The sequence below is a fragment of the Rhea americana genome, unplaced genomic scaffold (assembly GCF_003343005.1).
Source record: "Rhea americana isolate MKP2758 unplaced genomic scaffold, rheAme1 scaffold_97, whole genome shotgun sequence".
NCBI lineage: Eukaryota > Metazoa > Chordata > Aves > Rheiformes > Rheidae > Rhea > Rhea americana.
In genome coordinates, this window is record NW_028187166.1 from 2,668,297 (window position 1) to 2,694,998 (window position 26,702).

The window sequence follows — 26,702 nt, forward strand, 5'->3', positions numbered from 1 at the left end:
TAAAAAAAAAAAAACAAAAAGGGGACTTAGAGAAGTCAGAGAAGCACATGCCTCCAAGGCTGATTTTTTTGTCTGGCTAACTCCTCAAAGTATATTAGAAGGTTGATTAACCAGCAGGTAGACTCCCAAGATACAAGGAAACAAAAGTCCATACTTAAATCTCTCTCCAAACTTGTCTACGGTTCAGAATATACCTTTGGAACTTGTCCTACACTGTTCACATGAGGAAAGAGGCATACTCCGCTTTCCATTTACTGTGGAACAAAGGCAGGTGACTTTCTGCATCCTTCACTTATTTAACCTACGGTGAGCTGTTTGTCCCTCCAGATGTCTAGGATAACCTTTAGGCACAGCCTGTGCTGATGCCTCCTACATCAGCAAATGCCATCAATGCAGAGTGGGACTTTTTTTTTTACCATACCAAATGGGATCTTGTTCATTAGAAAACCATAGAGTACCCTGAACAAGACAGCTGTACGTAACAGTCCTTGTTCCTGCAAATATGATAAATACTTACCTGGCCAAAGACAGTGGCTCCAGTATTAGCTGCTTGCCCAAACACAGAACCTGTGTTGCTAGAACCAAAACCTGCCAAGAAAAGAAAGTGAAATAAGTCACCAGAACTACTACTAGGATACAAGACAATTCGTGGAGATGACATTTGCCCAGGACAGGTTTTTAGGTCTCCACTCAAACAAAACCACCCACCCCATACAAACCAACAGGAGTATAAATGATATTACCAAATATATCTAGGTTGGCCAGCTTTGAAGTTTGTGCCAACACGCAAATAGTTAATTCCACTGAAGTTTATTTGAAAGTCATTTTCCTTTCCTCTCTAGCCAATTTAAAAACAAACAGAAAATAAAAGGCCCTTACATATACAAGATTGTTGCTAACAATATAAAAGAACTGGATTTCTGTTAGTGTTTCTGTAATAACGCTGCAAGTCATGAACAAGCACTGTAGCATTTTGATTTCCCTTGTGTAGAAGAATCTGAGCTTTGTTACCTAAAGAATCCTGTTATAGATAATGAAACGTTTTGATTAAAAAAAGAACTCCCCATTTCATTTCCCAGTTCACTTATATGTGCGTTTTGTAATAAAACTTGCAGTTTCTATAATTARGAACACCTTTCTTTAGCAGAGTTCACTTCTCCTGATCCAACCATTCTCTGTTACTGTAGTTAAAACGAGCAAGCAGTTTGCCTACAGTGCCACCGTTCTTAATTAAAATGAGCCTGATTAGTTTTTCTTCCCTGAAAATTACACGTTCTCTATTATTATTCCACACTTTTCACTTTTCCCTCTGAGCTCTCTGAAGATTGTACAGACAAGGCTTTGGGGGAGAAAAAAAAAATACATCAATAATTTATGGTAGCAACATGGAGAACAACAAAAGTGGCAGAGAATATTTGACCTATACAAATATTAAACTTAACTGTGCAGACAAGCAGCCAATGATCACATTACTGCTATATTTAATTTCAAGGTGTTTCCAAATTCAAAGGTGAATTTAAGAGATTAGTTCCTTGCTAACCCAATCCTTTGAAAGCTTAAGAGATTTTTTTGCCATCCCAGGTCACAATCATAGTAGTACACATCTAGCTACACATCCACTGTTGGATGYGCACAACGTAGCCCACTGAGGAAGGTACTCCATCTGTATTCATTTGATTGATTATGGCCTCAAAACAGTCTAACTACTTCAGTATAACACTTTAAAACAACATACAACTTTCTGGGATCTTTTACACTACACTGCATCCCACATGCACACTGTGCAACAGGCAGCACAATATGTAATTCAAAACTATGCCAAGGTAGACTTGGGAGTATAAACTGAATGCAAAATTCAAAAGGCTACATCCAAAGGCCTCTTGAAGAGTGTTAAAGCAGAACAAAAGCCTCCTAAGCCTCCAACATTAGCTTCTCCTCAYACACACACTGCATCTCCTATCCTCAGTAATAGCAAAAATACATCAGCTGCCACAGGGGAAAAAGAGGCATAAAACATGTCCTACTTTCCCCAGTGATATACTGCTTTCCCTACTTCAACCAGAGAGCACTGCTGGCATACAGCATSTCCCTCCGGTTCGCTCTTACATGAAGCTTGACAGAAGCTGAACCCAGCAGATGACGTAGTAGTAGTAACAGTGGCAGCGTTACCGAAGACTGATCCTCCTTGCCCGAAGGCGGTATTCTGCCCAAACACTGGAGGGCTGCTTTGTCCAAACAACCCACCCCCAGTGCTGGCGGATGGCTGTCCGAAGGAGAAGGTGCTGGCACTGTTGGTGCTAGCTGATGCTCCAAAAACACTGCCACTGCTTGATGCTGCAGTGGAAGCTGCTGGCTGGCCGAAGGCAGGCATTGTCCCAAACCCAGCTTGACTAAAGGTAAAACCACTTGAAGAACTGCTTGCTGGTTGCCCGAAGGTYGGTGCTTGTCCAAAAGCTGGCTGACCAAAACCTCCAGTAGTGGTGCTGCCAAAAGCAGAAGTCCCAAAACCTGAGCTGGCAGCCGGTGTGGCAGTCGTGGCAGTGGACAACGTGCTAGTGGTGAGCTGCCCAAACGGAGACGATGCTGTGGTACCTGCTGGTAGTTGCCCAAAAACAGGTGGTGTGGAAGGAGTGGTAGCTATATCACCAGTAGGCTGAGTAAATGCTGAGCCAGAAGCGCTGGAATTTGGAGGTTGAGGGAACACTGAGGAACTTGCAGAGGTGGGGACAAACACAGAGGCACCAATGGCAGGACTTTGGACAGATGTACTAACATCAGAGGTAACAGACAACATGCTTGTTGCTTCTACATGAGAGACAATGTTTGTTGTAGAAGTTGTTGTTGAGATATTGTGATCTGGTTGGGTAGATGTAGAGATAGCAGGAGGCACTGGTGCCTTCAAATCACTGGTGGAGGCAGTGGTAACAACTGCATCAGGGGGAGGTGCTACTGATGCAGCACTAGAACCCACAGCACTGGTGTCCCCAGCTGTGGCCTGGGSTAAAGCAGACTCTTTAACGGACTCTGAAAGCTGTATCTGTGGATGCGGTGGCTGTGCCTGAGACAGYGGAGGTGACGGGCCAGCTGCTACTTCATTTTCAGATGTTTTTTCTGATGCAGGTGGTAACTTGACATCCCCTGCACCCTTACTAGAAGTTGCAGCAGGTACAGCAGTTTGGGCTGAACTCAAGAAACTTCCAAATGACAACGATGCTGAAGCAGTGAGAGTAGAAGGGACAGAGGTGCTCGTACTCATGCTGTTTGCTTGCTGAATACCAAATGAAAAGGTAGGTTTGTTGCCGCTAGATCCTCCAAGATTGAATACCCCAGAAGACCCTGTGCTGGCTATCTGGACATTACCAAAGAGATTGCCTGTGGCCGCAGTGCTGATGGACATGGATGCTGTGCCAGCAGTTGTAACTGATGTTGAAGTAGCTTCTCCAGGCTTTCCTAATGGCAAGGGCGTGCCAAATGTAAACCCGGAAGGTACTGTAGATGTTTTGGTTGAYTGTGCCCCTGCAACACTGGAAGATGGTCCTTTAGTGGTCTTGGTATTATCATCTGCTTGACCAACTCGCAGTCCTGAGAAGCTCCCAAGAGTTTCCCCACCTAAATTGCTCTGAAACAAGTGATCTGCTGGCTTAGATGGAGAGCTATCCAACTTGCCAGAGGCTGTGGAAGGTGCAGAAGTAGTTGTTGCAGCAGGCTTGTTTGACTGGGTGCCATCTGCTGGAGCACTACTTGCTGCTGAGGCTCCTGAAGCACTTGCTGCCTTGAGGGACCCAAAAGCAAAGGTGCTCTCAGGGACTGCTCCAAATTTAGAGCCCCCACCAAGAGAAAATGAATCAGGCTGGGTGGACTCCTTAGCTGGGGCTGTCATTGAGAGAGATACAGAAATTACAAATTGAATTAAAGTATGCAAAGCTCATTTATCATTCTTACAATCATAGCAGGCTTTAATGCTTTACAGATAGATAGTGCTCTTGCCTCAAAAACTTCAAAACCTCTCAACCATCAAATAATTGACACTTTCCTGTGCGTTCACAAGACTACAACAGTGACATCTAAGCCTTTATGGATAGGGCTACAGTGATGAAAATCTCTTACACTGTAGCCTCCACTTAACCACCCTTTGCCTTGAATGCACAGAATTTCAGCCTTTGGCTCCTATCCCTTTTCAACAGTTTGATAGCAATAGAGAAAACCTGGTTACTACAGACCATTTGTTGTTAACATCTCCTCTTACCTACTTCACCTTAGTGAGTCCTGACATTCACTACAGAATTGTCTGTTTAAAGCTCAGAACAGAGTTTCGTCATAAAAGGACTTTCTAGCACTTGAACAATTTTCTACAGAATTAAATCTTTCTTTAAAAATTCAACTATTTATAGAGCACTGACCACCGTTTCTATGCAGCCTGTTTTCAGCTGCGAAAGATTAGAGAGAAGCTCTCAAATGTAATTACCACAGCAGCTCCGCTTATTAGATATACTGCTGTCCAAGAATGTGAAACAGTCGAAGTTTTCAGGGAGAYTGGACAAGTTATATTTGATGTATTGTTATATCATTTCTGAGTACCATTGAACATGAAGATACTGCGTTGGTGTTCTGACTATGGGTTGATTTAGGCATCCCTAGACAAGGCAGAGGAAGTCTGCATCAGGMTTAAGTAAGATAGAACAAGAGGTTCTTAGCATCATAGATAATATGCTTGRTTTTTTACTCTGATTAACAAAACAAGTGTATTAGTAGTCAACAGCAAATAAAACATCATTTGTTTCTTCCTGAGGCACTGAAGTTCTCTTTTTATTCCATCAGCTAACAAAGGCAAAGGTGCTCTACCACTCCACAGAGCAGTGTGAGGTAATTGCCCAAGTATAATACTGTGTTTTACAAGTCTCATGCTTGCTCTTTCTCTCACTCCTCTTTAATCAGTGCTATTTACCTCAACTTTTACATTAACTGAATCATTAACTTTCAAGCTAAGTTAGTTATTTCTGCTTAAGATAACAGAATAGCAGTAGCATTGTTGTGGCTGTGATGGTCTAGGGATATAAGCAAGGCAAGATTTGTAGGAAGAGGCGGTATCTTTTATTATAGCAACTGATAATATTAAAACAGAGAGAGAAAAAAAGCTTTCAAGCATACAAGCTCTTTTACTGCCTTGAATTCACTGCTTGTATTTCAGCCTTGAAATTCAAGAATACTAGCAAGCAGATGTATTGGACCCTACTTTCCAGTAGAACGATACGATCTATCTACGAAATGGAGTTGGGAAGGTAGCTTATCTATTTTCAAATCAATTTTATAAGCCACCCCACATCTTCCCACACATTCCCCTCCCATTACTAAATGCTCACTCCACTTAATAACAGCCCTCTGTGGCAGACCACCTTGGCAACTTTAAAACCTAGAGATTAAAGACAGCAGAGGAAATGACTCCAGATACTATTCTCTTCATAAACTAATACCTCCTAGATGATCTTGGCAGTACATATTTTCCTTACTCTTAAATGAAAGGCAGATGGCTTTGATTCTTGTGCATTACACTGCATAATCCAGCACACGTATACAATGTTACTGCAGATACTGCAATTTTAATAATAGAACTGCAACATAAACTGAGAACCACGTGATTTAAGAGYAAGCATTCTCTTAGCAGAGAAGAGATGTTGTCTGTACATGTCTCCAAACTAACCTTGCAGGGAAGTGAGGCTGGGYGGTGTTGGTGATGCAGTAGCTGATGTGACAACACCAAAATTAAATCCCGACCTAGRAGGAAAGTGGAAAAAGGAAAATAATGACATTTAGCTGAAAGCATTGAAACTTCTAACCACATGGCTCATGGCAAGACAGAAATAAAAACTTTACAGAACTATTCCATGGTAAAGTATTGTCTTGCAAAAACACTGTATACAAAGCAAAAACATTATGAAAGATGAGGATCTGAGTCCTCTGGAGGCCTTCATTCCTAGACGCTTTCTGCTTTATCACTGCATTGTCCTCTGTTTTCCAGAGACAATGCGCTCTGCATTGTCAGTGCATTTCTTTGCGCTCTGCAAGCCAGGCTGTGCAACACCGTATCACCCACAACGGCACCGTATGTAGCATACCATTTACAGACTGAGGCACTGATCCTGGAGCAAAAGAACGGTTTATTTTATTAAATGCAAGAGGACTATTTTAGCCTTTTGAACAATGCAGCAAGGTGCTAGGGATAACAGCCACTTGACAAAATGCAGAAAAATGGTTAAGATGGAATTAAAACAGCCATTTGAAAGTATGCACATTTTGAAATAATCTACTTTATAAAGAAAAAAATTTCAAATATTAGATACAAACACACAGAATTTCAAGCAGTTATTTTCAAGGAATCCTCCATCCTCACCTCAACAAGGTATGATCAAAGACATTTTCACTTCTCATCTCTAAAAAGAACACCCCATAAGAGAGGTTTCAGCGTACCTATATGCTCATAACACATGCCACATTGCATGCTTTGTTATATAACAGAAATCACCAGATGGCTTTGAGACTCTTTAGGCACCTTCATGAGTAGATTACTTTTCAAGCCTCAACATGGAACTTGTTCTGTTGTCTTAAAAACAAAACAAAACCCCACACACAAAAAAACAACCCTCCCCTCCCCAAAATCAAAAAAMCCACTCACACAGACAAGCACATCACACACAAACACAGGCAAGTTTGGCCATCAACATAGACTTCAGTTCTAAGCTGGGAATTCCAGCACTTCTGTCTCTCAGCCTCTTACTAGCATTTGAAACCTGTGTATGGAGGCTCAGGTTAGAAAAAACAACATTCTCGCTGCAATACATCCTCAGAGGTGGCAAGCCTTCTCCTCTCTTCCAGAGATCAGTTTCTTCTCTTGCTGCTGTAGAGCAAGGYGGTTTATTCTCACAAGCCCCTGCCTAAGTTATTCTTTCTTCACTAAATAAAGGAGAGGATCTAAAATTAGCTATGGTCTGCTGCTTTTTCCTTCTTCGTAATCCCAGTGTTCAATACGAAGCATAAATGTCCCTCCACACCTCTCAGAGCTRGAAGGTGACTTGCACTCAAAGTCAGTCAGGGAATCCAGTTTACCAGCCCATGCGCTGGCACTTTAATCGTGCAGCACTTGGCAATTTCTCACTTGGCAAACTACCCAATGTCTAAGGCTAAGAAACACCAGGATACAGCGTTTGTTCAATAGCCCACTGTAGATAAATGTGAAAAGAAAGCCAGTTTAGAATTACTTGCTCTTTTCTTGATTTGTTACAGATTGAGGGATTCAAAGCAACAGAAGACTGATTAATCCTCACAGATCTTAAAGACCTCACTCAGGTAGGCTTCCACCAACCAGAAGGACTTCCAAGAACTCTGATGCAAAAGCACACCCACATTCCACCCCCCCTCCCCAGTACTCTTAGTGTTGGGACTACCATTTAATCATATAATGTAGCTTGTAGACAACACCTGCTGTAACAGATACAACTATTTGATACCAACTACAAAGAAATCTGAAAGTTCATACAGACCCCACAGAAGAAAATGAGAATGCCTTGTTAATTTGTGCAGTTGTTGCCGGTACTGATGTCACCGTAGAAGTCACAGCTGCAACTGTTTTCACCGTCCCTTGTCCTGTAAGTTACAAGTACAGCAAGAATTACCAAAAACAAAAGTAGTACAGCAGTATGTCATCCAACTTTCAAAAGAGAAATAAATAGTTTGCATACATATATGTAGTGTACAATTTTAATCAACGGGAAACAAAAGCTTTCAAAATGCAAGTCACTTCCTCAGGAAGTTTCTGCTTGTTTTTACCACCTATGTAGAGTCTGGTATCTATGCACAGAAACATTCCTGCTACTGGTACTTCATCAGAGAATATGTGAATTATTTCAGAGATTTAAGGTACTAGCATATCTGATCGGAGCAAAGAGAGGGGTCACCATCTTTACAATAAAGATTAAACAACAGAACAAGAAATCCTTGGCAAAATCTCTCACGAAACCATCAACATAACAAAACACATTTCAAATAAACAGGAAGCGGAATCAAATTCAAAAGCTGACATTTTCAATAAATCAAAATWCAAGAAGTGTCTGTTATGTCAAATACAGTTCCTTGCAATTTTTACTGTTTCTCATCCCTGGCTAAGAGGCAACCTACAGCCATGGATTAAAGACAGAACAGTAACAAAGAGACAGTCATTTCAGACATTTATGCAAGAGGTTTATAACACCATGCTCTACAAATATTATCATCTATTACAAACAGTTTCTTTGTTCCCTAACAGTTCCTTTTTCCCTCGTTTGCACCAAGTGCTGTAAACTAGACACTTCTGCTCATTTAAACTTTTAAACTCAGTGCAACAAACCACAGTGCAGCATAAAGACACATGAACTGGCTTTAAAGCTGGTCATACAGACCAGGGCTTAGCAGAGACATTATCGGACTTAGCTTTTTTGAAGCTAGTTCAGACTCTGCTTGAGTTCCACAGCCCATAGTATAGAAATACTCAAATCAGATATCGAAAAAACACTACTGTTACTTTGCTGCAAAAGCGTCATGTTTGAAAAACAAAACAGCAAAGATGGTTGACTTTTGACTTGATGTCAAATCACAGCAGCCTTTGGTAGATGTGCTCTGAACATTAAGGGTTACACATTCTGGGTCCACTCTGAAAGGAAAATGATTGTATCATTGAATTCGAGATGCCGTCACACAGACGAAACACAAAACTTAGTACAACACCACCCCCTCGCTCTTCTGTACCTTGGTCTTTCAAATTCACCTCCTCATGACTGGCACAGCAGCCCCCCAGAGGCAGATCTCACGTCCKTAACATCTTCATTCTGTGGACAGCACCCCTGGCAGGTGGCAAGAAACACCGAGCCATTGGTTTCATCTCCACCAAAGAATACTGACCTGAGATTTTGTTGCCAGATGATGTTGGCCCAGGTGTAGAAGCCACAGCACAAGGTGCTGATGCAGAGGAAGGTGGAGTCTGTGCCTTAAGAGTGCTTGTTAGAGGCATCTAAAACAAAACAAAAACACCCACAAAACCACTTCAGGTCAATGCATTATGTCCATTAACAGAGGCCTTTAGGATAGTCTAATATTAAGAGTCAAGAAATTACTTAAGAACAAGCTAAAGAGAGGTGGTCAAAATACTTGCCCTTCCATCTTGAGACCGTATGTCTCTAYATTTAAGTACAGAGTCAATACACATATTATTCAACAAGTGTCTTACAGAGGCCCATAAATCCCATTCACAACAATTCATTGACTCCAAGGCACAACGAACACACACTGACTGGTTCTTGAAGTCCACCAATAATAAAAGTTTTCAGTAAAATATAGGCTGCAGAAACTACTCTCCTCACTGATTGCTCAGCACTTTTTTATTTGGTGACCTTTGGGAACAGTTTGCTCTGTTGTCGGTTGCAACCTGTATTGCTGCAAGGCTGTAGCAATTAGAAAGCTTCAAGAGTCTTCAAAAGGAAAAAAAAATGGAGACATAACAAAGATATGTCTGGCACCACCCTGTCAAGGTCACAGATAAATAAGTGGTTTGCCAAGAATGTAGGACAAGCTGTGAAAAGAGATTGTTAGATGACCTGTTCACCAACAACAAAATCCCTAAACTATGCTGAATCTGCCTCAATACAGTACTCCACAGGGAGAGCGTTCTCTAGCAAGATACCTGTTTAGCTTGATTTGTAGCAACGGTTGCCAGAACTTGGTGGACTGCCTGGGCTGCAGAGTGAGGTACAGATGATCTTAAAAAGAAAAAATAAAACATTACATGAATGACCAGTCTAAAAGTGGATTTTCTCATCTCTCAAAAAAAANAAAAAAAAAAAAAAAAAAAAAAACAGCCAAATATCTTGCAGAAAAGAAAAAATCACTGCTATTAAAAGATTCCCCACACAACTCCAAACGAACAAATCTGATTAGGGAATAAACCTCTTAAACAAATCGGCCTCAGCTAACAAAGGAAGTCTGCAAATGTGTTTAAAGCTCTGGACTTAAATGATCAAGTCTTCTTCACACWTTCTTATGTCTCTGAAGAAAGGCAACCCTTTCTATTTTACAGTGAATTGAATGAAAAAATCAGCATGCAAGGAGATTACAATTTTATGCCTAGCATATAACAAGTATAAGAAGCTTCCCTTATGTTCCAGAACCCAGACAAATACATGCAACTCTCGGAAATGCTGAGCAAGCAGACAAAGCTTGGGAGGGAGGAGAGGGGAAAGGAAGTCTGCCTCACGTCTTTGAAGTGTGATATAAATATTAATGCCTTCATGACAAGAACCGTGATAAGATTAATATGTATTTTAAAATATAGGTGTGGGAATTTCTACCAAGTCATCCATCTGAGCCCACAGACAATTACTGCAGAAGAGCAGCTACTTCTTCTACCCTGCATCCAGTGTGCCATTAACACACCAATTACCACAACTTGGGAATTGCGACCCAGCTGGAGCATCTCCTCAAGCCAATGGCCCACAGGATTCACCAGTTTAAATGGTCAGTGCCAGAAGCCTTCAGAAGAGTAACAAATTCTACAGATTGCATTCTCTTTGTGGCAAAGGCTGGCTTTCTTGTAACCTGGTAGGCTGTTTCCACCGGGATGCAGGCCAAACATTCTCTAAGGCAGAGAAGCAGTCCTTATAYTATGTAAAGAGCTGAGGCTGCAAACCCCAGGCAGTATCTGAATCTGGGCATCAAAAGTTCTATTTCTGATAAACCAAAAGACCTCCAAAACCTCATTTACTATTTGGTCAGAGACGGGCCAGCTGACAGAAATTTCCTACTTAATTCCAGAGAAAAGGGACAAGTGCATGCAAGAATAATTTTGCATAGCCAATGGGTTTTGGATAGGGCTTTGTGCCTTAAATAGCTTTACAGTACTCGCATGTCCTTCCTTCCTTCCCTACAGCAGTGAGATCTAYGTTGCATAGCCTGGATTTGCCCTTTGCCCAGAGCAAAAGCAAGCAGCAAACAACGAAAATTTCAGATTAGTACTGGACGAGTCTATACTGGGAAGGAACTGCTGTAAAGCTCAATTTCATGTGAGCCCCRGACAAAGAAAGAAAAAAAAAAAACAGAAGTTATTTGAAATTCATGATAGAGTGGGAGCCTTCTCCCCTGATTACACAAGTCTAACATGAGTTATTGCTGTCTAGCACTAGTCTGACACTAGTGACGATAGTGTCACTCTCACTGATGCTTACCATACAGACTTTGGTCTACTGTGGAATCACACCCAGCACCCTGAAGATTAGCAGGGAAGCTGTGGTCTCAGTCTATCAAGCAGGGGGCTTGCTGGTCAGTCAGCTTGTTCTAAGGATGGWTTCAATTACAAGCTAGTTAGCCTTGGTGGCAGAGATTTTAAAAAACACATAAAACTAACAAAGAGGTAATGATTTGAAGATCACACTGGTGTGTGAGCCAGCAGTACCACTCTCACTAGAGCTCCCACAGATCAAGCTGGTTTAATGGAAGCCACAGGGTTCCTCTAAACATCACACAGCCTGTACCAGACTATCTTGCACATGGCTGGCTGCAGATCCTTTAGGAAGCCCTGTGGAGATTGACTAGGACCTCACGGCAAGGATAAGGCTACACTGCATGCAGCTGGTTGTTCTTTATTATTTACTAAGAAATCAAGCGACTATAAAGAAGCACTAGATCWGCCTTATTCTTTTTTACTGGAGCAACAAGGGGCATAAAGTAAAATGCTACTATAAAGATCCAAAAGCTGGTGATCAGGTTTATCAGCTATGACTTTCCTTCTGTGTTTCTAAAGCTTCTCAAATTATTTCAATAATGGTTTATGCATGTGAAAGATAAGAAATTCTTATTTCTCTATTTCCGCATCTCAAAACGTAAGAGGATTTTAATTCTTCTGAAGAACTCTGGCCATTGTTCAAAAGAACTGGATGAAATCCCAGGGATATCTGTAAATAATGAGTGGCCCTATTATTTCCCTTTACAAGGGAATTTCCTTCCAGTAGGATACAAGCCTGACAGTGACATTTTACTAACATGGCAATAATATACATATTCTTACTGCAGCACATGGTAAAAATACAGTATTTTGTAAAAGKTATCAGAGGGCAAAGTAGGTATAAAATATGCACAGCTCTGAAAACCTCTGCAAGTTGTCTCATACAACAGTGCTTCGACCCATATTTGCAAGGATGTYTATCGAATCAGACAGAAAGGTTCCCGAGATCACTTGACCCACAGATTCTCTGTCAATACTATGAAAAGCTCAGCTCTGATTTCAATATATACAAATAACTGGACTGGGACCACCAGTATGCCTAATGACAGGCCATTGAACAACTGATAACAACTGAAAAAAAATCATTACTGCTTAACAACCCAAAGAGTGCACTGTGGTGGCAAAAGAGATAMGATGTCTGAAGTTGCAAAAATTGATGAATTAATTTGGCCGAGTGAACAGTCTTTGTTTTAGTGCTGAATCTTGCTGGCAGGCAGAGGTTCATTTAGGCAGCATTTTTAGTTAGCACATTTTTATGAATCAGTTATAAAATAAGACTATAACAGCCTCCAAGATATAAAGCTAGATGGTGCCCTATAAATTAGGGAAAACACTCAATACCACTATTCTAAAACTACTCAAAAGTAAGACAGGTCTTTAGCTACAGCTCAGATGAACAGCAATCTCAGACATGTATTACTAACTCAAGCCTTGTTTATGTACAGCCAGTACTCTTTACTTAGCTCTTCATAGTTATGATGAAAAACACCAAGAAATCTCTTTAAAATGATTTTGTACTTAACCAACTTAAACAAGAYGGAGAATTTCCTATCATAACACTTGTTTTAGCAAAATTTCCAAGCACAACAGTTTGCAAACTATATTTGATATAATCCTGATCCCCCCACAAATTTAACACTTTCAGGAGAAGATACAGGAACCTCCCAAATAAATAAGACCTCCCAAAATAAAACTTCCCAAATTGTCTGCATTAAAATGCAGAATCCTTGGTTTGAGGTCAGCAGCTGAGTTGCACACTGTAAGACTGTGCTCACTTTTTGATAAGCAGTATCAAAGGAATTCCACTTTCCTCTTCAACAGTGAGGAATATACACATGTGTGACAACCAGAAGTAATGTGACAACAGAAATTGTTTCAAAAGCTGCACGTCTAGCCCACAGTTATCTGAATAAAGCATCTGCAATTCCACATGGACTTATCAGACGCACGTGGCAAGTTTATCCTGCTTTTAATGCCATTATACCGTAACAGAAATGCAGTAGTCCCCAACACTGCTCAAATGTTTCAGTACTGCCCCTGCCTCCCCAGTCCAGAAACAGCCATGCACTATCTTGGACTAAAGTGATCRTAAGAACTCCAAGAAAAGACAGTTTCAAGGTCGCTACCATAACAGGAAAAAGAACTAGTTCTGTGGCTGGTGACAGAGCTTAGTGATAAGASAGAAATCTCTGGAATGAGCTGAACTGGCCATTGTCTGCAGGAGACAGTGTTGGAAAGCCAACAGTTACAGCTAACTTTGAGGACATCTTAAAAAATTTAAGGTTAAATACTAGAAGCCCACATTCATAATTTATTCATGAGGAAGACAGCCTTGCAGCTCTGCTTCTCCGAAGTGATCAATTCCATCAATTCCTATCGACACCTAACACTGCAGTCAAAATTCCAATGTCAAGAAATTTCTGAGACAAGTTTCCAAAAGAGCCARAGTTCTTGCTCTCCCAAAGAGTGAATCCAGGGGCAGATAGGAGAAGCATAACTCCAGAGAACGTTTTCTCAGTGACACACAGGGAAGAWGATAAAAGAACATCTGGACACCTTAAGCCATGCTTAAGTGACAAAAATGTGCATTTCCATCACAGAAGGACATGGAACACATGCACATGTATCAGCAGCTGGAAGGATTCCAGATCCTGAGTGTGCCTTAGCAATGAAGCTAATGGACCCCCTCAGGAGGGGATGCACTAAAATACATTTCATGGAGTGATAGAGAAGAATGTTAATGCTGGTCTCATTGCTAGTTCAGGACAAGCCATTAGCAAATCTGAACGATGCGGAGAGAAARTATTTCTTATTTTTGTTCCCTAACTCTAAGGCTCTCCCCTAAATGCATCCATTTTAGGAAGTCAGACTAAAATACTACCACTGCTCCCCACTGGTAGATGTGCTCTATTGCAAGTGCAACTGAAGGCTATCATGAAAAAGAGGAGCACCCAAACTCACCCTATTACTGCAGAGACAGCTGGAGTCAATGTACTAGTCTTGAGTTCTCGCACATTCACCACCTGAGGAACGTTTTTCAGAGTTGATTCAGTCAAGGACGTGCTTACAGCTTTAAGAGGAGAGGAAAAAAAAAAAAAAAAACACAGCCCACAAATGCAGAGGTAAATATCTTTTCCACACAAAGCATTTCTTTCAATATGCTCTATACAAGTAGCTCCAGTAGCAATCCACAAAGGTTTCTAGAAAGTGTGTGGCTTATTTGACCCAAAACATTGAGCACCCCAGCCTTCAGTGAGTAAGTAACTGCATTATACAGTTAGCACATTTTTCCTTGTTGCCTGACAAAATCTATCTAAGATATCTAAGACTCACTAAGATACCCCTTATTTGCATTATAACATCTTGAGTTAACAAATATGATCTGCCTAATTACACCCCAGCTTCTACCAAAATTCAGGTCACCAGTCTGCTCTCTGTGCTTATGCCCTCCTTGGGCAAGRTAAATAGACTAATTCAACTCCCCTGCCAGTACTTGAATTTTGTCACMTTTCTGCACTGACACTGAAGAAATATTTACAACCAGAATTGTCCTAAGAATTCTGTGGTGGAAATTTCTTAGGCATTTTGTACTAGTAACTGAAAGCAAGAAAGATGACAAAAAAACACTGGACAACTCGGAGGTGCAACTCACACAGATCCTGCCTGTGTCATACTCAGTTCGACAGTCTTTTCCTTAAAGGATGTTAAGTTTCTGTGAGACACACATTCGAATGCCCAGAAGTCACCTGGGCAATTAACTATTCCTTTACCTGGGGATTGATTAGCCATCTGCCTTCGTAGAGCTGCTGCAGCAGCCGCTTGTGGTGCTGGCACAGTGACTGTGGGAGCAGGGGCTCCATGTTTCACAGTCTTTGTTGCAAGCATCGTACTGTCTGCCCCTTGTGGTATGATTCTGTTCGAAGACGTAGGCACTACAAAAAAAAAAAAAAAAAAAAAAAAAAAAAAAAAAAAAAAAAAAAAAAAAAGCTGTTCACTGTATCTTTGCAAACAAAGGAGACTGAAAGCTCTGAACTACACTTCCTCCAAGTACACTTTTTTTTTTCCTGACAGACTGATCCCCAGCCCTTCTAAACAGTTAGCATGTTTATCTGACATGGGTGGTCTCTGTATATCTCAGGGAATTCAGCAGATTAGTCTCAATACTTGTCATTTCAGTGCATTAGATGAATTCTTCTCCATTTGCTGTCATAGCCACTTCTGATGACATCTCATTTTTCATTTTAGGAAGTTTAGTTCTTTGGCTTTAACGATAAAACAAAAAAGAAAAACAAAACCCTCTTGAACCAGGAAAATCAAGCATATGAAAACATAATTTTTACTGATGTTCACTGGGCTCAGAAGTCCTAACCTGAGCAACATCAACTAAATGCAGTAGCATTTTAAATTCCTAGACCTCAGGCATTATTTTAAGAAATAATAGCATATCCTTAAGGCAAGATACTAAAGGAAGACAAATGTTACTTATATCAGTAAGATCCAAGACAAACAAGCAAAAATCCACACAAAAAAAATCCACACACACTCCTCCTGGCCTGCTACCACCAGGTAATCAGAAAAGTGTAATCAATGAGTCAGAGTATTTTGGTTCTTTTAGCTCAAGCTCATACCACACCGCYGTTTCCAGAAACGTGTCAACATAAGCCTACCATCTCATTTCTCCAGAACTTTAACACAGAGTGGATACAATGGTTAAAGACACTGACAAAACACATACGGTATAGGAGAAACACCACAAAAACTACTCACATAAAGTACCTGGGGAGACATGCTGCTTCCCAAAGTGTGGAGACTGAGTCATCAAACCAGGCTGGATAGAGGGAGTACGGACCACAGGTGCATGACGGGGAACTTGGACAGGAGCAGCCTCTTCTTCCTGGTCCACTGCCTGTGAATCCTCATTCTCAAGTGACTGGGAAACAGAAGATGTTGAACTGACTTCATCCAAATCTTCATAGTATCTTGTGGACAAGAAGGCAGATCGGGACAAGTTTGCTGCAATATTAGAAACAACACAGTGTGTGCACACTAAGGCAAGGGAACCATCCGAACCCATAGCCAAGACAGAAACACCCTGTACTGTCTTGTTTTAAGGCTATATTGGTAGGATTCTCACACACAACCTTCCACAAGAAGGTAATTGAATTAAATTCCATTTGAAGGGAGAAGGGGGAGTACAAAGATAAAAGTAAAGGCTCAGGAGTGAGAAGCAGCCAAAAGCTAACTTAAGGACTGGTTCCCACAACAGGTAAGTCACCTTCCTGAAAAGCATTTCAGACTCCTAAGGTAAGTAAAGGTTTACCTGGGGCTGTAGATCTAATGGGTGGAGTCTTCCTCTTGGCTAGAAAATTCCGTAACTGTGCCTGTTTCACAGAGGATAATTTAGCTGGAAAACAGGAGAGAGTCACTAGCCTATAATCAGAGGGCAAGTTAATTCTTTTTTTTTTTTTTCTTTTTTCTCGTAAGAAAGAATACGTTACCAGGTACTTTAGGCAGGGGCTTGGCATGCGATTCCAAGGTAGTTTTCATCAAAGCATTGCGCAGACTTTCAAGGTCACTGTCAAAACTGGGAGAAGGCAGAGTAATAAAAACTATGAGCATCAGAAAGAGACCAATGAAATCAAGAGCAAAAAAGGGACCAACAAGGCCACAAGAAGTCATCAGAATTACTGACTTATGCACAAGAACGATCAGCTCATAAGATACCCTGTCAGAACAGGCACCTGCACCACAAAAACTATCAGAACAGAACATCTTCCTTTAGATACCGTGCTATTTAAACACATACATCTTGAATTATTTTGGAAAGTCTAAAAGCCATTCACTTCCTCCTCCAAATTTTAAAACACAGAAAACAGCAGTACCTCAGCTTGGAAGCTCTATGATCCTGCTTACACTGCTATAAAAATAATAGCTTTTAGGGGGAAGCATCAGACAGCACGCTACAGACTATAACCAGTGAGCTTCTGTATTACCTGGACACAGTTCAGTACCATTTTTAGGACAGCCTGTCCTCCCGTACCACGCCAACAAAACATTCTTTAGCATGATGCACTCTAGCACACAGTTGGGAGCAATAGAGAAGGAATCTCAATACTACTCAGCAACTTGTAAGCATTTTACATACCTTTGAGCACTGCTAAGAGAAGACGTATCACCGGGAACACTCCACTGAGATGTCTGATTACACAGTCGGAGCTGCTGGAGGCTGTTTACCAGCTGATTTAGTCTCTTCCTCTGCTGATTGATTATTTCCCGATTATTAGCCAGGGTGTTAAACAAAGTCTCTCGCTCAGGAACTATCAGGCGCCTTAAGACATCACACCAAGAGACAAGAATAAAGACCATTCYGTATGTCTAGCCATGAGCAGGCATACATATAAAGTGGTGTGACAGTTCTAGCTGCTTCACTCAATGAGGTCAAACACGGTTTGGTTTGAATAGGGCAGTTCATTTTGTCTCAGTTTCATGTCACTCCTTTAGATACGCTGCAGGTTATTCATTTAGCTTGTTTACTACAAGATGTTTTATTCATTAGAAGGGTATCATTACTTACAGTTCTTGGACACACTTTGTCTGTACAAAACTTATTTTTATAGTTTGTTTCTGTTAAATACAATTTATAACATGCAGGAAGCTGTAGCAAGCGTGTAACAAACGTACAGAGTCACATACACTGAACCTGCAGCTCCAACTACATCTCTCAATCAAGCTTTACTCAAAAATCCCTTGAAAAAAAATTGTACTGTTAAAAGAAAGTGGTTTTTATTTGATTAGGTACTAATGTCTGATTCACTAACATGCTCCTTATAGTTGTTTTGTACTTCAATTTCAGCTACTTACTTCTGCTTTCTCTTCTGTTCCAGGTGCCGATCCCACTCTAAATCCAGAACGTCATTCACATCCTGAACAGCAAACTTCACGTACTGGTGCAAGCGTCGAATTTCCTACCATGCAAAAAAGAATCAGCTTTTAATTTCCTTCAGAAATCTCAGTTTCAGCCACAGAAGCCTGAGATCCTTTGGGCTCATTCARTTCAAGCAATTCAGCACTTCCCCATATTTCTGCCTGGAAAGTTCTATCTAGCATAACAGAACCTAACACAGGAAAAATTATTTATTAATTGGTGGACTATGCAAAAGGTGTCCTGTTCATTTTATCCTTACACAAAACTGGGAATAGTCTTTTCTATAACGCTTGCAAAATACTGCTAGATTTTTACTGAAAGGGTAGTACAAACRCTAAGCATTGTACAAAACCAACTTTATTTCAAACCTCATTTCCAGAAAGCAAGTCATTTGCTCCTACTTCGTAATATTGAAGCTTCTAACAACTAAAGGTGATCAAAGCTTTGTAGGCTATTCACATGGCTCTGGGTTAACCCCGTTCACAGACTACAATTCAGGAAAGCATTCACAAATGCTCAATGTCCACTCACCTCAACAGAATGCTCACTGAAACACATCAATCAAGGATCCAAGTAGCAAGGACTGGGAAGAGTTCCATCACAACTCTTYTTAAGATAGAGCATGAAATTCAAATAGGACACAGCCAACATGAAACCAAATCCAGTACTACTGAGGGCTTCGCATGGGTTCTCTCCCCAGCAATTATGAGCATTATGTATCAACAACTCTCCAAACAGCTAATCATTATGACTGGACACCAGAAAAGCCTCGAGAACTTAAAATTCCATTTAAAGCTCATGTAAAAAGTTGACCAAGAGAGCACTTTTTAAGGATCAGGAGAATAGGAATGATAATTAAACTAAAATGAGATTTACATCAGACGAGAGTTGTCTTTCTAGTATGTTTCTAGAAGCTGGACCTGAAAGCCCTCTCTGTACATTCCAGTCCTCATCCACTTCTCTCCTATCTGTTATTCTTTCCTCACAACCCTCTTTAAATATCAATGAAGTAAGTGTTTTGAGACAGATTATCATCTCTTTGAAGTCATGAGCATAACTTTGAAAAATCAGAGAAATAATCAGACATCAAAGCGAGCATATAATTACTTCCAAGACAGACAATCAACATACAGCTTCCAGGTGAACACTAGAGATCACACCTATAAAGAAGTTGCTGCATGTCAGCTCACTCCCTAGTAACTGTTCATGTGCATGATCTTGATTCCTACTGTAACAAATATGACATGTAATTATGTCTTCAGTCTGCTATTCAAACCTCTTGAGGGGAAYGCGCCAGCATATAGAGGAGCAAGTATCATTTGTAGAGCACATCTACTTCATTTTGCTTATGGGGGAATACAATAGTATATTCCTCTCATCACCAGCTGTAACCAAAAGAGAGCTTCCCCTCCAGTTTCTCCCTTGCCTTTGAGAGCCTCTTTAGTTATTACTGGTTATTTTCCTTYGTACTCTGGCTTTTAGGATTTCATTTAGCTTTATGCCCCACCACCCATGAAATTAATGACACAATTCTGCAAGTCATAATAAATCAAATTGCTCTATAAAGCATTTGCTGAAGATAAAAATAATGCCAAGAACACTTTTATAAAGATTTGAAAAAATTAACTGACATTTGCAAAAAWTACTCCTTAACTAAAATCCCCTGAGCAAACACTACTGGCTGAGAAAGAACAGGGAGGCAAGAGTCCTATTCTAAGCTTAGAATAGACTTGGATCTCATGAGAACTACTTCCATTCTACAGGAGTCCTGTCTCATCAGAGAAAATGGCAACAACAAGAGAAGCTTTAGGAAAGGATTTTCATCATGCCTTGCAAACTTGGCAAAACAGAGCTAATCATACTTCTACTGTACTGTGCTGAAACAGCAAATACCAGGGGCACGGCAAAGCTGCTGGGCACTCACAAACAAGTCTCAATGTTATTTTATTTAAAACTCTAGATTAGAAGTTAGCTAACATGCTTAATACCTGAAGTTGTGCTTCGCTCTTGGGATCCAAAGGTTTCTTATACAGCAAGTGTAAATATCCTGAACTGCGATTCCGCTCATTCTGTTCTCTAGCTTCTTCCACCCCAGCAAATCCCTCCAGCAAGGTCGTCTTCAAAATACTAATATCGCCGTGAAGAGACTGCAGATAGAATGGATAGGACAAGGTTCAAAGCAACATTTTCATTGCCATCTCTAGCACAGGGGCTTCCCRAAGTGTTTGTTTAAAAGTGCAAAATGCAATTAGCACCTCCACATTAAAGCCGTGTAACCACATGCTCGATTTACATGGGTTCAGCATTAGCAGGTTAAGTAGAAACATCAGGTAAGGAACTATCGTTGCTGGAGAGATTACGACCAGTAGTTAAATAGCTTGAGGATGTTCAGTCACATTAGTTACCTCTGTTGTCTCTTTAATTTCCAAGAGGAAGGTGTGAAGATCCTCAGATTCAGTTCGCAGCATCTTCATTTCCTCTGGAGTACCCACTTGGAAACAGGCTTTGGAAGTCCGAGCCTTCAGCTCCTCCATCTCCTTTTGGAAATGGGCGATCTACAAAGTCAAGGAGCAAGAGAGTGCAGCTGCTGACACATACTAGTGTCTAGAACAAATGTTGCAGCTCTTTGGGTAATGTTTTTACAGTGCCATCAACATCTGCTGCTCTATGGGCAAAACAGGAAATTCTTCTTAGACATTATCAGGAAAGAACACCCAGTCTTTCCAGTACATACAGTGTTTGAAACTAAATCAGACGGTCAAAGAGGACATAGATAGAACCCACAAAATAAGTTAGTTATCCCGTGAAAAATCTCCATTCTAATTCTTAAGTTACTGAAAGACATAATGGGAATGTGAGTCAACTGAAGAGAATATCTGTGTGTCTATACAGTGGTCTTTCAGCTTTTAAGATGAAGAAAACTGCTTGAGAGATCTCACCTCCTCTCTGATTCCTGCTATGACAGGGTCTGAATCCTTCCACTGATGGACCTGCTTCTCTATACCAGTGCTAGAGAGTGCCAGTTTGCCCTGAAAAACAATATTAAGGATGTAACTTTAGCAACAGGGAGCTCAGAATATTGGAAAAGGCCCACTGCTACAAATTCTATTCAGACAGCCATCACCAGTGAGTCAATTCTTATAAACCCAATACACAGTAAACTAAGAATGGTAGGTGTATGTTCAAAGTAGAGCTGCAGATTACCTGGAACAATGTAGCTAAAGCCTTGTGAAAGCAAAGGAAATACTTTTGTGCTGCTCTATCACTGCTTTGATTTTGACATCTAACGACGTCAAACAGAGCCAAGGAAACTCTTGACTGACTAACTAGGAAAGTTGCGAAACCTCATTTCCATAGCAGGAATAATTAGTTCCTACAACTCTGATCATGACAACATACATCAAAGACAGCTCTCCAAAAACATGCATGACAACGTAATTTTAGTCCAAATAATCTTCTGTAAGTGTCAAATGCTAGCTAGTTCTTTGACCTAAATATACTCAGTTAGATGAATTCTAAATATTCCATGGGCCATAGAGAAACATTCACCTCTCTTCAGAAAATTTCAGACACAAGTTCTCATTACCTGAGTAGAGCTTGGCTTTGCTGCAGAAGGTGTGACTTTGGCGGTCTTCTGTAGTAAAGAAGCTGAAGGCAAATTTTGAGCAGGACGTGCCACTGAAATAAAGAGAGGAACAGCAATTACAAACTCACACAATGCTTGAGAAAGCAGGTAGTGATCAGAGATAAAGCAAAATTTCTGATGTCAAATCCAACAGCAATAGCTGTACGGGCCTCAGCAAGAACACTTTCCTCAGGTGTCATTTTACTCCCATCTAATTTCTCTGCTAGACTGGCAAACTCAGGCAATGACTGTAACTCTTGGATATCTGGCCGTATCGCTCCWGAAGGAACCCAAGATCTCCAGTCACATGATCATTTGAGAGATGGAATATTATTCTGTTAACAAGTGAAAAAACATCTAATTGAAACTCATTTGGGACCACTTGGAACTCTAGTCACTGCAGATGCAAGATAGGGCATTGATTTGTCTCACTGCCCAGGAATATTCATAATCAGAGTTGTATTACAGAGCACTGAAAATGCCAGAACTTCTGGTTGAACTTGAGAATACATTATGTCACATTTGAAAAGAGAGCTGGCTTTGTGGGGAATAAAGTGCACAAATTGAAAAAACTTCTCAGTTTCAGTACTAGGCCCATCACATCATCACAACCTGCAGAACAGGAGATCTGTGGGAATGTAAGCCAAATCAAGCCCACTACATCCTAAAACTTTCAGAACATTGTAATAGAACATTATTCCCAACGGCACATATCAGACGCCTACCAGCAGCAGGCACAGGGGTGGAAGCCTTCAGTGGTGTGGCAGGAGAGGCCGAGACAGGTGTGGACTGGCTCAGAGGACCACTAGTAGCAGCTTTTGAAGTGGTTGAGAAGGAAAACATTGTAGAACCAGCATGACCACTGCTGCTAGTGGGAGTAGAAGTGTCTACRGCAGTGAATCTGCAAGTAAGAACAGAAAACCTTTCAGCTCTGAAGTGGTCCCAGCTGTTTTCCTCCACCCCAAATGAAGCATTACACTCTGAGGAATTAGCATCCTTTGGGAACAAAAATGACTCAAGGTCCAGATACAAAATTGCAAGTTTAGTCACTGGGAAAAGTGGGAAGCAGCCATTCAGGAATATTTCAGAATACACAGAATCAGAGACTGCTACTATAGATCCACTCAGTGGCAAAAGCCAAATGCCAATAAGTATTACACTGTTTTAAAAAGCACCCCATCATTTTGCAACAAAGCACCCACCATACCAAATCTGAGTGCCTTTCAGTGCCACCCTTGCATCAAACTCAGAAAAATTCTGCAAAAGAATAAGACTTCCATTCAACTTCAACCCTAGGCCCTCAAGGCAGCCAAGTTAAATATTCAGCCAGCTCACAAGTCTATCATTTGCTTTTTATACACAATATCAAATTTAAAAAGTCATTATGAGCTACCATGAGATCTGGCGTAGGAAGGATTTTTCTAATTAAAATATAATCATTTGAACCATCAGAAATTTCTAAAAATATCTTCAAGCGAAAACTGCTTTCCACAGAAAGCAGCTCCAATTAACATTCCTCTGTGTTTTAAACACTTCTTAAAGAAAAAAAAAAGATAGCAAATATCAAGAGTTGGAGGGAACAGCAAGAAYAAGAAATCTGAGAATGTTCACCACTCAAATCCATTCTGGGTAATTTCCAGTCAACATGTTTTCCTACAGCTGGCACAAACTCCCAGCATGAACAAGCCTTGAAGATTTCAGGTCCAGTATTCAGTGAGTAAGCATCCATTTAAAAACAAAAATGAAAGCTCTGACACCTTTTTCACTGAACACAGGAGTAKAAAAGGAATGCACCAGCTATAGATACAGTTTCCTCTCAGTCCTGCAAGCCACGCTCTGGATCTGGGTAAGGAACCTTCACCAAATGGTAGAAGAAACTTGTGCTACCATGACCATACTAAACTCATACATGATTCAAATCTCAGTGTTCGCCAAGAATCTTTAGCCATCTTTCATGTTAAATGAAGGCATGAAGTTACATGCTTATGAAACAAAGATACAAAARCATAAAGCCTCTGATAATTTTGCAAGGTATTAGTCTAAATTTTGGCATCTTCCCTSGACTGATACTTGGCCCATGAACATAACTTGTCGCATGGGAAGTGCTGGGAGTTTTCACAGCCAAGACAATACATCTTGGACAAAGSGGGCTTTCCTCAGGGCTTTTTCTGAAGCATAGCGGACAGCTGTCAGGGCAAGAAGTCAGAAACTATTGTTTCTGTGTGGTAAAAATCACCACACATTTTTCATGCCTGGAATGATTTAACTACCCAAACACTGCATAACCTGCTACATCTATTTACTTCTCATTGAGGTTCACTTTGACTGAAGAAGCTGAAGAGGTGAAAGATGACTTCTGCGTAACAGGTGTTGTGGACAGAGTTGGCCCAGGGGAGCTATCTGTGGCTGGTTTAAAGTTCATGGATCCAAAAGAAAAAGAGGTGGCAGTTGCTGTAGTGGTGCCTGCAGAAGGGGCTGAAGTCATGGATGTCTTGGAAGAACCAGAGGAGAAAGAGAATGTTGCTGCTCCAGTCATATTGGGGCCCAGGGCTTGCTTGGAGGCATCAGTTGCAAAGGGGTAAGGTGGAGGGTCACCACTTGTAGAGCCAGGCATCTTCACAGTTGAAGGCATAAAGGAAAATGCAGCTGCTCCGCCCCCAACAGGAGGGAGACTTGAGGCCGCAGTAGTAGGAACAACAGCTGGTACTGCGTCAGGCTTTAAAGAAGCTGGAGGAGTGGTAAGAGATGTGGCAGTACTCCCTGCAGAAACATAAATCAGGAAGGAAGACACTCATTCAGTTGTCTCGACTAATAGCAGAAGGTATTTCAAGGCCAAATGCTATTTGATGGAAACAGTTAAGTACCATCTTACCMTTAGACAGATGGTACAGGGAGAAAGAAAGAGAAGGGAGCAGAGCTTCCAGTCCCCAAGCCTGATCGGTGATATAACCGCAGATCAAAGTCYAATCTTTAAAACTAAAGTCAATACTTTAATTTAGACTGACTGAGGGAAATTAATGTTGCCTGGAATTTCCAATGAAAAGACTTCACCTTTGTCCATTGATTTTGATGTGGTTCATGCCATCTCAAATCAAATAGCCTGTCAGCACACAGGTCAGCCAGGGCTGCAGAGAGGCACAGTGCCAAACAAAAGCATTCGCTTTGGAGAGGGAGAAGCAAATGCAGGCTTAAGGAAGAAAATGGTGGCTTTGCAAACTTTATTGCAGGCACRCAGGGAAACAGAAGATCCAACTGATCTGCCTATTCCAGCACAGGAAACTGTCTGTTTTACATCTTATTTGGCTATACACGCAAACTCCGTTAAAACTACTTTGTACTGCCTCCCCAGATGATCTTCACACTGCTGCAGAAAGCTATTGTTTAAATAAGCTTTGCTGTAGCCATATACCTTAGTTTGGTATCATGGCTTCCYGTGACAAAACATACGAAAGAAAACGATCACCTCTTTGAAGCAGGCAAACTCTGGTCTAGATTAGGCACAATGTTTAATCCTAGACCCCAAGAACAGTCTGCAGTCACTGCTGCTGTTCCAGTCATGCCCCCCAAAGCTGGGCAAGGAGCTTTCTAGCATTAGGGCATCTGGCACCTGATTTGCTTTGGCTCTATACCCCCAAAGGCTGATTGCACTGTAGAGTTTTAAGTGCACACAGTTTGTGAAGTGTTTGGGATTCCCTGTGATAAATWGGACTAGAAAATTTTACTCAGTTGTACAAGGGGGAGAACAGTACTGGGAGCACAATGCACCCAGAAACAGCTCTTCATTATCAACATAAAGAAGAAATACGTTTTCTGTGACAATATGTGTCTATATACCAAACTTAGAGGTGAGGATGACAAAGACCCATAAATGCAAGTGCTTCCCTAACCCACTGGAGAACTTACCTGCTGATTTTGGTACTCTTTCTCCTTCTATGGACAATGGTTCTGGAGTTACAATGAGTGATCTGACCCCAGGGTTTTGGTTGATCATGTAAAATGGGCAGAGCACACCATCCGTAGAGAGCAAGATCAGAACTGGAGCTGGAGCGAGGGTCTTCTCATCACCTGCCAAACATCATACACATAGGCCCTACAGTCAAAGTTTCCTATTCTGTTCATACCGGCATTGTCACTATCACCTGACTTGCTTAGCACAGTATTTGTTACTTTACCTCCTTGCTTTCACTTACACCTTTGTTCCCTTGCTTCCCCACGAACGCCCCTTTCTTTATTTCTTCCTTTTCTTGACTGTTTCATGTCTCTGTTCTAACTCATAGATGGTCATTTTAACAATTCAATATAGCTTGCTAAATGAAAAAGACAACTTTTACCAAAGAAATCTTGTACCAAGCTTTTTTCATTTTGAAGTAGTTCTTTTGTTTTCACCTATATGCTGCTCCCTTTTACAATCCTCAACTCCTTTCAGCAATCCCTATGTTTCATTGAGTCCTGTCAGATGATTAACATTCACATACATGAAGTATGAAAAATAGAATTGCTAGGTAGAAAGCTTTTTGCTTTGAAGAAAGCCCACATACAACAAACATCCTTCTGAAAAAACAGGCTAGTGACCYGAACCTTTGATGCAAAATGCTTGGATTTTGTGCAGCTACAGCTTTGAGCCTAGAGTCTGCTTCAGTTCAATAGTCTCAGCACAGTAAGAGGCCCGAAAACACTCCATAGATTCCTAAAGCATTTTCTGTAGAAGTTTAACAGCTTAATTCTGTACTTAGTGCAAATCTGTGCTTCAGAGTAAATATAGGATGCAGGAAAAAGCCCCCATGATCATTCACTTTTTTCTTTCTTTCTTTCTTTCTTTCTTGTGACCAGCACGGTGAATGGCCAGTTTCTTC

At 40.9% G+C, this 26,702-nt stretch overlaps 1 protein-coding gene across 2 annotated transcripts in view; it reads right to left on the minus strand.

Annotated features, from left to right (window-relative positions):
- NUP214 (nucleoporin 214) overlaps positions 1-26,702 on the minus strand; it is a 45,609-nt gene that overhangs the window by 10,847 nt on the left and 8,060 nt on the right. The window contains exons 11-30 of one of the 2 annotated variants that reach the window (XM_085325361.1): positions 25,753-25,914; positions 24,153-24,609; positions 22,575-22,750; positions 21,811-21,902; positions 21,164-21,253; positions 20,630-20,779; positions 20,213-20,371; positions 18,161-18,264; positions 17,445-17,627; positions 16,798-16,883; positions 16,620-16,703; positions 16,076-16,312; positions 15,070-15,231; positions 14,261-14,369; positions 9,707-9,782; positions 8,929-9,037; positions 7,536-7,638; positions 5,699-5,772; positions 2,107-3,873; positions 459-588 (exon numbers count right to left, since the gene is read on the minus strand). In XM_085325361.1, coding sequence (XP_085181487.1) covers positions 459-588; positions 2,107-3,873; positions 5,699-5,772; positions 7,536-7,638; positions 8,929-9,037; positions 9,707-9,782; positions 14,261-14,369; positions 15,070-15,231; positions 16,076-16,312; positions 16,620-16,703; positions 16,798-16,883; positions 17,445-17,627; positions 18,161-18,264; positions 20,213-20,371; positions 20,630-20,779; positions 21,164-21,253; positions 21,811-21,902; positions 22,575-22,750; positions 24,153-24,609; positions 25,753-25,914 — 4,510 coding nt within the window. Of the gene's footprint in view, positions 1-458; positions 589-2,106; positions 3,874-5,698; positions 5,773-7,535; positions 7,639-8,928; positions 9,038-9,706; positions 9,783-14,260; positions 14,370-15,069; positions 15,232-16,066; positions 16,313-16,619; positions 16,704-16,797; positions 16,884-17,444; positions 17,628-18,160; positions 18,265-20,212; positions 20,372-20,629; positions 20,780-21,163; positions 21,254-21,810; positions 21,903-22,574; positions 22,751-24,152; positions 24,610-25,752; positions 25,915-26,702 lie in introns of both variants that reach the window. The other variant, XM_085325360.1, reaches the window with a different exon arrangement.